General features: G+C 37.5%; 1 protein-coding gene across 5 annotated transcripts in view; it reads right to left on the reverse strand.

Annotated features, from left to right (window-relative positions):
* gtf2h2 (general transcription factor IIH, polypeptide 2) overlaps window positions 1-11292 on the reverse strand; it is a 34314-nt gene extending 23022 nt beyond the window's left edge. For all 5 annotated transcript variants that reach the window (XR_009806337.1, XR_009806342.1, XR_009806332.1 and 2 more), the window contains exons 1-6: window positions 11145-11292; window positions 7237-7315; window positions 7069-7146; window positions 6076-6112; window positions 4453-4539; window positions 4036-4086 (exon numbers count right to left, since the gene is read on the reverse strand). Coding sequence is in view for 2 of the 5 variants with exons in the window: in XM_061896549.1 (XP_061752533.1) it covers window positions 4036-4086; window positions 4453-4539; window positions 6076-6112; window positions 7069-7146; window positions 7237-7295 (312 nt within the window). In the remaining 3 variants the exon portion in view is untranslated. The remainder of the gene's footprint in view (window positions 1-4035; window positions 4087-4452; window positions 4540-6075; window positions 6113-7068; window positions 7147-7236; window positions 7316-11144) is intronic.
* Between the last annotated feature and the right edge of the window lie 690 nt (window positions 11293-11982).

Here is an 11982-nt window from a genome sequence, read left to right on the forward strand (position 1 = left end):
AAACATTATTCTTCATACTGTATTAATATATGCTCATTTTAAACTTTCATGCAGAGAGGGAAACCACAATTAAGTCAATTGACCAAAACTGTATTTATTAAACAGTTATTAAGCTGTGGCACAAAAATTCATGTCATTTCAAAACAGAAAGTGCAAGATTATCAGAGACATTTTAAAACAAGCTATTAGTGCACTTTTGTGCATGATGTCACTAAGATAACATATCAAAACAACACTAAATCAAAGTGCACTTTTTGTACAGAATGCCACTTCAATAGTTTAAAACCAATAAAGGGCACTTTTGTGCATGATGTCACACAAGATATTTCAATAACTGTCAAATAAAAATAGATAAATAGATAATACTTTATTGTTTCCTTCGGGAGAGTTCTCTAAGGAAAATTAAAAATGAGCTGCGTAACAGGAAATCAAATAGTGGATGTCCTTTGCTATAGGGTAGGTTACAGCGAAGTTATTCCATTTTCAAACGATCTGCAAATGGTTGCTTCGGCATTTTGAGGGTATGGCACCGAACGGAGATGTTGACATGCAGTTTCAAGCACTCTTCATTCTCTAGCGGGAAATTTTCAAATGATGCTACAAATCATCAGTAATTTTTGCCGCATACTTGTTCAAAATATAAACATATATATACATATACATGTTTATATATATATATATATACTGTATATATACATATACTATATATACATATATATGCACATATATATATATATATATATATATATATATATATATATATATATATATATATATATGTCAGGGGTCGGCAACCTTTACCACTCAAAGAGCCATTTTGGTCCGTTTCACAAATTGAAGAAGACAAAGGGAGCCGCAATCATTCTTGCGAATATCTACCGGTGGTCACCCAGATAACAATAATGAGGGCGTGCCATGAAAACATTGCCTTTGACGCCTTCTACAAGATGTACAGACAGCTTGCCAGTCCAGTAACATGTTGTATGTGGCTTCTGCAGATACACGAACACGACTGCAAGGCATACTGGGTGACACAGAGTACACTGAAGGTTGTGATATAAACAATTTTAACACTCTTACTAATATGCACCACACTGTGAACCCACACCAAACAAGAATGACAAACACATTTCTGGAGAACATCCGCACTATAACACCCTATAAACGCAACATAACAATTACCCAGAATGCTATGCATCCATGACTCTTTCAGGCTATATTATACAGCCCGCTCCCCCTTCCGTGCGTCGGTTGAGGTGGGCGGGGTTGTATAATATAGTCAGGAATAGTCATGGATGCAAAGGATTCTGGGTATTTGTTGTGTTGCATTAATGTTGTGTTACTGTGAGGATGTTCTCCCAAAATGTGTTTAGCTTTCTTGTTTGGTGTGGTTTCACAGTGTGGTGCATATTAGTAAGAGTGTTAAAGGGGGGGGGAGGGGGGGGGGGTCGGGGAGCTGAGCCACATCAGAGTGGCCAAAGAGCCGCATGCGGCTCCGGAGCCGCGGGTTGCCGACCCCTGATATATATAAATAAATAAATGATAAATGGGTTGTACTTGTATAGCGCTTTTCTACCTTCAAGGTACTCAAAGCGCTTTGACACTACTTCCACATTTACCCATTCACACACTGATGGAGGGAGCTGCCATGCAAGGCGCCAACCAGCACCCATCAGGAGCAAGGGTGAAGTGTCTTGCTCAGGACACAACGGACGTGACGAGGTTGGTACTAGGTGGGAATTGAACCAGGGACGCTCGGGTTGCGCACGGCCACTCTTCCACTGCGCCACGCCGTCCCCATATATAAATATATGTATATATATATATATATATATATATATATATATATATATATATATATATATATATATATATATATATATATATATATACATACACACATATACACACATATGTATATATATACTAAGGATGTAACGGTATGTGTATTTGTATTGAACCGTTTCGGTACGGGGGTTTCAGTTCGGAGGTGTACCGAACGAGTAGACATGCTAGCAGCTAGCAGGCTAGGACAACATGTTAAAGCCAGAGCTGGAAGACCCTCCTCCCTCGTTAAAATCTCCCGTTTGGGAACACTATGGCAGCACGATACAACAATGGAGGACGGAGGTTTGCCAAGATTGTTCAGCAGCTGCTTCTGACAACACGTCAAACATGTGTTGCACCATTCCTGCTTCCGGCTCCCATTGTGTCTCCCTTGCGCGCACAACCCTTCACTCTACCCGGCAGTGGGTCTCCACAGCTCCGGACTCCAAGGTAAATGAATAGTCCAGCGATTAGTTGCAAATCATGGCTTTTTTGAGGTCTTGCACACAGCCAATCCAACAAAACACTAGCCACTCCTGCACTCTACCGCTCCCTCACCTCGCTCGCCCGCACACTCACTGACGTCACATGCTGTCACATATTACGCTACTCTCATAACACAGTGGTTCTCATCCTTTTTTCAGTGAACATTTTTTTAATTCAAGTTCCCCCCTAATCAGAGCAAAGCATTTTTGGTTGAAAAAAAGAGATAAAGAAGTAAAATACAGCACTATGTCATCAGTTTCTGATTTAATAAAATGTATAACAGTGCAAAATATTGCTCATTTGTAGTTGTCTTTCTTGAACTATTTGGAAAGAAAGATATAAAAAGAAGTACAAACTTGTTGAAAAATAAACAAGTGATTCAATTATAAATAAAGATTTCTACACATATCAACTTAAAGTGCCCTCTTTGGGGATTGAAATAGAGATCCATCTATTCCATTCTAAACATTTCTTCACAAAAAAAGAAATCTTTAACATCAATATTTATGGAAAATGTCTACAAAAAAACGGCGGGCGGTGTTGATGAACGTGGACCCCGACTTAAACAAGTTGAAAAACTTATTGGGGTGTTAGCATTTAATGGTCAATTGTATGTACTGTACTGTGCAATCAACTAATAAAAGTCTCAATCAATCAAAAAAAGCACTTTATATGTAGGAAGGTTTTGTTAAGGAACTATTCCGAGCCTTAACTTATTTAGTTTTTATTTTATATATGTTATATATGTATTAACCCTGGCAATGGACCCTGTGTGTATATGTATGTTATGCCATTGTTTACAAATTTGGTAAATAAATAACCCAAAAATGTAAATTTTGTTGTTTTCTTACTGTACCGAAAATGAACCGAACCGTGACCTCTAAACCGAGGTACGTACCGAACCGAAATGTTTGTGTACCGTTACACCCTTAATATATACATATGGATATATATATATATATGTACATATATACATATACATACATATATATGTAGATAGATATACACACACATATATATATACAGATACATATATATACACACACACACATATATATATATATACATATGTATATATATGTATACATATGTATATATACATATGTATATATATGTATCCATCCATCCATCCATCCATTTTCTACCGCTTATTCCCTTTCGGGGTCGCGGGGGGCGCTGGCGCCTATCTCAGCTACAATCGGGCGGAAGGCGGGGTACACCCTGGACAAGTCGCCACCTCATCGCAGGGCCTATATATATGTATACATATGTATATGTATGTATACATATGTATATATATACATACATAAATATATACATACACACACCTATATATACACAGCTACATATATATACACACATTAACATATATATACACATATAGATACATATACATACATATATGTATACACATATAAACACACACACACATATATATACATACATATATACATATATATATATATATATATATATATATATACATATATATATATATATATATATATATATATCTATCTATGTGAATGTGAATGTATATATATATATATCTATATATATATATATATATATAGATATATATATATATACATGTGAATGTATATGTGTGTATATATATATATATATCTATATATATATATATATATATATAGATATATATATATATATATATATATATATACACACATATACATTCACATAGAAAACAACGTTTTATCTTACCTGACTGATGGGATTTTGTTCAAAGTACTCCGCAACGAACGCTTCCATCAGCTGATGGAAAAAAGAGGAGAAAAGTCTGAGTGTGTTTGTAATAGGAGAATATAGGACTAACCTTGAGTGTGTTTGTAACAGGAGAAGATAAGACTAACCTTCAATGAGTTTGTAATAGGAGAATATAGGACTAACCTTGATTGTGTTTGTAAAAGGAGAATATAAAACTAACCTTCAATGAGTATGTTGAAGAGGTTCATTTAGCCTACTGATGTGTATTTATAAATGGTTGATTTATATAAAGTAGGCTAGTAAGGTAAAGTTTTGCACCTGACAAGTTTCGGCTACCTTGCTTCTGCAGCCTTCATCAGAGGTGTCTGATGATCAACCTTCAATGAGTTTGTAATGGGAGAATATAAGACTAACCTTGAGAGTGGCAGTAAGGCGGTTAGGTTTCAGGTCTTGGTCCTCCATACTTCTGGAACAGTCAATCACCACATAAAGATGACGCATCTGCAGACATGTACAGGTGCTGATGGTGTGTTTGACAACTTTCACTTTTGTTCTTTTCTCCCGACTCTACAAACTGTACTTAACGACATAATTAATTATGAATAATAATGATAATATTCATATTTAGACATTCATGCATCTGTAGCGGTGATCATTTGGGCCTCTAAGTCATTACACTTATTGAAAACAAAAATACTTAATGATCACTAAGTTGCAACTAAAACATGAGGGTTTCTTTACAGCAGGGGTGCCCATTACGTCGATCGCGAGCTACCAGTCGACCGCGGGGGGTGTGTCAGTTGATCTCCAGCCAGGCTTTTAAAAAAAATAGACCTAAAAATTAGTGATCATCAATCTTCACCAAGACGTCACTTAAATGACATTCACGGTACCGGAGGGTCTTGTGAGATGACGCTGGCTGCTGCAAGATCATTATTATTAAAATATGATCGAGAGGAAGGCGAGAAACACTTTTTATTTCAACAGACTCTCGCGCCGTACCTTCCGTCAAAACTCTAAAGGCCGACTGCACATTTCCTATCTTCACAATAAAAGCCCTGCTTCATGCTGCCTGCGCTAACTAAATACAGAGTCTCGGAAAACTGGCGTGCACAATCGATCCCTCAGAAAGCTGGCGTGCACATCACTTTTGCACGCCAGCTTTCTGAGACTCTTATTTTGTTAGCGCAGGCAGCATGAAGCAGGGCTTTTATTGTGAAGATAGGAAATGTGCAGCCGGCCTTTAGAGTTTTGACGGAAGGGACGGCGCGAAAGTCTGTTGAAATAAAAAGTGTTTCTCGCCTTCCTCTGTCATTTTTTCATAATAATGAACTGGCAGCAGCCAGCGTCATCTCACAAGACCCTCGGGTGCCGTGAATGTCAATCAAGCAAGCTACGGAATTTGCCGCCAATTTTTTTCTTGTAAAGTGTATGGAAGCTGGATGAATTAGATGCCAAAAACCAACCACTTTCATGTGGTATTGTACAGAAAGGACAACTTTTTTTTCTCCTCCATTTGAAAATGTGGGCGTTATCATCATTACTGTCTGATTCCAATCAATGCAAGTCATCAGAATCAGGTAATACACCAACTTATATTCTTGTCTTTGTGAAAGAAAGACATCTATATGTGTTACACATGCTTGTATTATCATTAAACACATTTAACTTGTTTACAAAAATGTCTCTTTCATAAATAAATAAATATAAATGATATATATAAATGAGGTAGATCCCCTCGAGTTGGTCAATTGAAAAGTAGCTCGCCTGCAGAAAAAGTGTGGGCCCCCCTGCTTTACAGCAAGTGATACATAGTCCATTCTAAGTGTGAGTGGCTGCAAGGCGCCCACTAGTGGTGAGTGAAAGTAAAGTCAAGGGGGAGTAACAGACCATTCAAAATGTCTGTACAGACACACAGCTGCACTCTCACACACTCACACTAGTTTTTTTACACACACGACGATCAAAATATGGACATACATTTTTTACACACACGGTTTAATATTTGTGCACAGAAACGATGAAAAGGTAACTCACCATTCCGAGTCTCACTTGAGCACAGCTTTTAAGAACTCTGCAAACACAAGAAATCTACTTTATATTTCTACTTCTCAACATACTTCTTTGGCGTTTCTTCTTCTTGCTCCGACTTTTGGTCTGGAACAGGATCAATACATTTTTCACTTACAGTTTGGTTATGGAACAGAATCGATACGTATTTCATTACTATTACATTTTGGACTGGAACACGATCAATACATATTTCACTATTATGACATTTTGGACGAGAACAGGATCAAGATATACAGTATTTCATTATTATTACATTTTGGTCTGGAACAGGATCAATACATATTTTACAGTTACATTTTGGTCTGGAAAAGGATCAATACATATTTCATTATTATCACAATTTTGGACTGGAACAGGATCAATACATATTTAATTATTATTACATTTTGGTCTGGAACAGGATCAAGTCATATTTCATTATTCAATTTTGGTCTGGAACAGGATCAATTCATATTTCATTATTATTACATTTTGGTTTGGAACAGGATCAATACATATTTTCCTATCATTACATTAAGGACTGGAACAGGATCAATAGATATTTCCCTAATTGTTACTTTTTGGACTGGGACAAGATCAATACATATTTCACTACTATTACATTTTGGTCTGGAACAAGATCAATACATATTTCACTATTATTACATTTTGGTCTGGAATAGGATCCATACATACTTCATTGTTATTACATGTTGGTCTGGAACAGGATTAATACATATTTCATTATTATTACATTTTGGTCTGGAACAGGATCAATACATATTTCACTATTATTACATTTTGGTCTGGAACAAGATCAATACATATTTCACTATTATTACATTTTGGTCTGGAGCAGGATCAATACATATGTCATCATTATTAATCTTTGGTCTGGAACAGGAGCAATACATATGTCATTATTATTACACTTTGGTCTGGAACAGGATCAATACATATTTCATTAGTGTTACATACCTTTGCCTTTTGGACTGGAACAGGATCTCCTCCACAGAAGCTTTGAGTGATCCTGATTCATCCTCCTGCAACACTTCCCTGGTAAAACATGACAAAAAAAAAATCATCAACAGCTAAACAATTGTGGACATCGGATGAATTCTGAATAAATCTGTGTCACATTCTTACCATGTTCTCTCATAGCCACCTTCCCAGCGCTTTGCTCTCTCTGGCTCGTCTTCCATCATGAACTAGATTTGTATTTGCACTTAAAAGATGGAAAATTGGATGAGTTATCACACAATTGTATATATATATTTTTTTAAATAAAAATGGCACTCCGCTGTGTGCGACTTTATGTAGCTCTTCTAGTCAAGTTTTTTGTAGTTTCCGTGTTATTGTTGTCTTTGACTTTATTCAATGTGCGGTAGGTTAAGACTAACGTCAGGTACCATCGGGCGACACTGATACAGCTCGGTCACATGAGTCACAAAGGATATTTTTAACGTTAAAAAGTTAAAGTACCAATGATTGTCACAAACACACTAGGTGTGGCGAAATTATTCTCTGCATGTCACCCATCACCCTTGATCACCCCCTGGGAGGTGAGGGGAGCAGTGGGGAGCAACGGTGCCGCGCCCGGGAATCATTTTTGGTGATTTAACCCCCAATTCCAACCCTTAATGCTGAGTGCCAAGCAGGGAGGTAATGGGTCTCATTTTTATAGTCTTTGGTATAGCCGGGATTTGAACTCACGACCTACCGATCTCAGGGTGGACACTCTACCCACTAGGTGGCCTATATATTTTATAACAAACTGCTCGACTCCTTCCCGGACACAGACCTACATGCCAGAACAACGCGGGGACATTTACAGTATAGACTTACGTGTATAGTATATATTTAGTATATATTTACATTTACAGTATATACTTCCATGTATAGTACATATTTACACTTACAGTACATACTTGCATGTATACTATACATCTGGGGTGGGGAACCTATGACTCTAGAGCCAGATGTGGCTCTTTTGATGACTGCTTCTGGCTCTCTGATAAATCTGATAAATAATGAATAATTCCACTTGTAATCACAGTGTTAAAAATAATGTTCAAAATATAAAACATTCTCATGCATTTTTAATTCATCCATCCGTTTTCTACCGCACCTGTTCAAGAAGTTGCGTTAATGGTAAGAAGTTATTTATTTATCATTGGTTAGTGTCAGGCTTGCGCTCCTGGGGTTTCTTCAGACCCCCAAGCACCGACATGAGAGCCTGTTTCAGGGTTACAATATTGTTTTATCTTTCAATAGAGCTCTCAGTTGCTTTCCAGCAATAGTATTTCTAGCCCCAACCCAGTCTCTCCTCCTGGCTGCTGCTTATAACAGAGCGACAGGTGATTAGATAACAAGGCCCAGGTGGGCCGTCGACGCACCTGTCGCTGCAGGCCCGCAGGCCACACCCCTCCACAGTTAGCTTCAGAATAACAATGTTATTACTAAGAATAAGACACCTATTATACTCTAGAAATGTTGGTCTTACTTAAAAATGCATGTGTTTAGTTGTGTTCAGTGTTAAAAAAAAATATTATATGGCTCTTACGGAAATATATTTTAAAATATTTGGCTTTTTGGCTCTCAGCCAAAAAGGTTCCCGACCCCTGCTATACATGTAAGTATGTACTGTAAATATATATTGTTAATGTAAATATATATCATACATGGAAGTATATACTGTAAATGTAATTATATACTATACACGTAAGTCTATACTGTAAATGTAAATATATACCAGGGTTTCCCACACATTCATTTATTTGTGGCGGCCCGCCACAAAAGAATTACGGCCGCCACAAATAAAAAGAAAGAAAGAAAGAAAAAAAAAAAATGTTTTTGACTCGCTCGACCGCTCATAAAAGCAATGGGACTCTGTCTGTGAATGCAGCTTGTAGTTACATATTATATAAATATGTAAATATTATATAAATATGTATATAAATATGTACATAAAGTGTTGTAATTATATTCCAACTCCACTTTCTTCTTGGTCATCGCCACCGCCGCTGCCTCCGACATTAAAGTTATATTTATATTTACATTTAAAAATATATATTTACATCTAACCATCCATCCATCATCTTCCGAGGTCGGGTCGCGGGGGCAACAGCCTAAGCAGGGAAACCCAGACTTCCCTCTCCCCAGCCACTTCGTCTAGCTCTTCCCGGGGGATCCCGAGGCGTTCCCAGGCCAGCCGGGAGACATAGTCTTCCCAACGTGTCCTGGGTCTTCCCCGTGGCCTCCTACCGGTTGGACGTGCCCTAAACACCTCCCTAGGGAGGCGTTCGGGTGGCATCCTGACCAGATGCCCGAACCACCTCATCTGGCTCCTCTTGATGTGAAGGAGCAGCGGCTTTACTTTGAGTTCCTCCCGGATGGCAGAGCTTCTCACCCTATCTCTAAGGGAGAGCCCCGCCACACGGCGGAGGAAACTCATTTCGGCCGCTTGTACCCGTGATCTTATCCTTTCGGTCATGAGCTTTGGGTCATAGGTGAGGATGGGAACGTAGATCGACCGGTAAATTGAGAGCTTTGCCTTCCGGTTCAGCTCCTTCTTCACCACAACGGACCGGTACAACGTCCGCATTACTGAAGACGCCGCACCGATCCGCCTGTCGATCTCACGATCCACTCTTCCCTCACTCGTGAACAAGACTCCTAGGTACTTGAACTCCTCCACTTGGGGCAGGGTCTCCCCCCCAACCCGGAGATGGCATTCCACCCTTTTCCAGGGGAGAACCATGGACTCGGACTTGGAGGTGCTGATTCTCATTCCGGTCGCTTTACATTCGGCTGCGAACCGATCCAGTGAGAGCTGAAGATCCCGGTCAGATGAAGCCATCAGGACCACATCATCTGCAAAAAGCAGAGACCTAATCCTACGGTTACCAAACCGGAACCCCTCAATGCCTTGACTGCGCCTAGAAATTCTGTCCATAAAAGTCATGAACAGAATCGGTGACAAAGGACAGCCTTGGCGGAGTCCAACCCTCACTGGAAATGTGTCCGACTTACTGCCGGCAATGCGGACCAAGCTCTGGCACTGATCGTACAGGGAGCGGACCGCCACAATAAGACAGTCCGATACTCCATACTCTCTGAGCACTCCCCACAGGACTTCCCGAGGGACACGGTCGAATGCCTTCTCCAAGTCCACAAAGCACATGTAGACTGTTTGGGCAAACTCCCATGCACCCCCAAGAACCCTGCCGAGAGTATAGAGCTGGTCCACAACTCAGAGCTCTATACATTATATATTTACATGTATAGTATATATATTTACATTTACAGTATATTTTTAGATTTAAAAGTATATACGTACATGTATAGTACATATTGACATTGTAATTACATTTCTATTGACATTTTAAAGTATATATTTACATGTAAAGTATATATTTACATTAAAGTTACATTTGTATTTACATTTAAAAGCATATATATTTACATGTTTAGGATATATTTACATCTATAATATATTTTTCCATTAAAGTTACATTTATAAGTATATATTTAGGCCCTGCAGCACCACCACGATCCTGAGAGGGACAAGCGGTAATAAATGGATGGATGGATCAGGGCGGAGCTCTGAGGCTAATGAGAAACATATTGATATATGAACATTGATTAGTTAACAAAACTAATGAAAAAAGGGAAATAAAATATCAAAAGTAATTTTAACACTTTAATTACTTTAATGTGTTCTGCTATCTAATGGAGGGCATTTTTGTATTATTTTTCTTCAGTCTGTTGAAAAGCGTCAACATTTAGTCATGTATGTTCTCAAGTAAATTCAACAATTAACAATCGAATTTTAAAAAGTTTGTATTAGTCTTTTTTTTCTGGAGCACCTAACAGCCACCCGTCCATCCATTTCCTACCGCTTATTCCTCTTTGGGGTACAATAACATTTAATAATGGAGTCCTACTCCAACAACATATTCAGTTCTGCCCGTTTCTTTAGAGGACAACATTTGAGCAAGAAATTAGAATCAAACATCTTAAAAAAAGGAAATATGAATTAAAAATGTTATTACCTGCGATTAAAGAGAAAATTGACGTTTATTCTCCCATTACACGATTCAAGCAGCTGTGCATCACTTTATACTTCCCGCGGAAACAGCGGTTCAGCGAAAAAAGTGTCCGCCTATTTTTTAAATCATTTCGTACTTCCTGCGGAAACTGCAAACCAGCGAACAAAGTGTCCGTCTATTTAAATCAATTCGTACATTCTGCGGGAACAGCAACCCAGCGAAAAGAGTGTCCGCTTATCGTTTATACCGTGGCAAAAAAAAAAAAAAATCATGAAATTGATTATAAAAATTAAATGTTTTGATTGTCATTATTTAAAAAAACAAACAAACAAACAAAATTTTAACATGAACATACTTGACTATAAAAAATTTATAATTCAATTATATTTATTAAAAGACATACTATTAACGTGGACGTTCTTTTACACCGCAGTTACCTGTTTGCACCGCTAGAGGTCTCTAGAGTCAATCGGCAATCGGCAATCGTTCCACTTTGGTCTGAGGCGAACGCCAAATGGCTGCTTGAGTACATTTGATGCAATTTACGTGAAAAAAATAAAATAAAATATAAAAATATACACATATCAAGTATTGGTATATAAAAATTAATGTATATTATTTATATGTATATAAAAATGTATGTGTATATTCAGTATGTATATGTTCTGATTCTGATTCAGATTTATATCATATATATATACATATATACATATATATATATATATATATATATATATATAAAATTCCAAGCACGTGGTATATATATATATATATATATATATATATATATATATATATATATATATATATATATATATATATATATAAATACCACGTGCTT

Source organism: Nerophis ophidion, linkage group LG01 (genome assembly GCF_033978795.1).
Source record: "Nerophis ophidion isolate RoL-2023_Sa linkage group LG01, RoL_Noph_v1.0, whole genome shotgun sequence".
Lineage (NCBI taxonomy): Eukaryota > Metazoa > Chordata > Actinopteri > Syngnathiformes > Syngnathidae > Nerophis > Nerophis ophidion.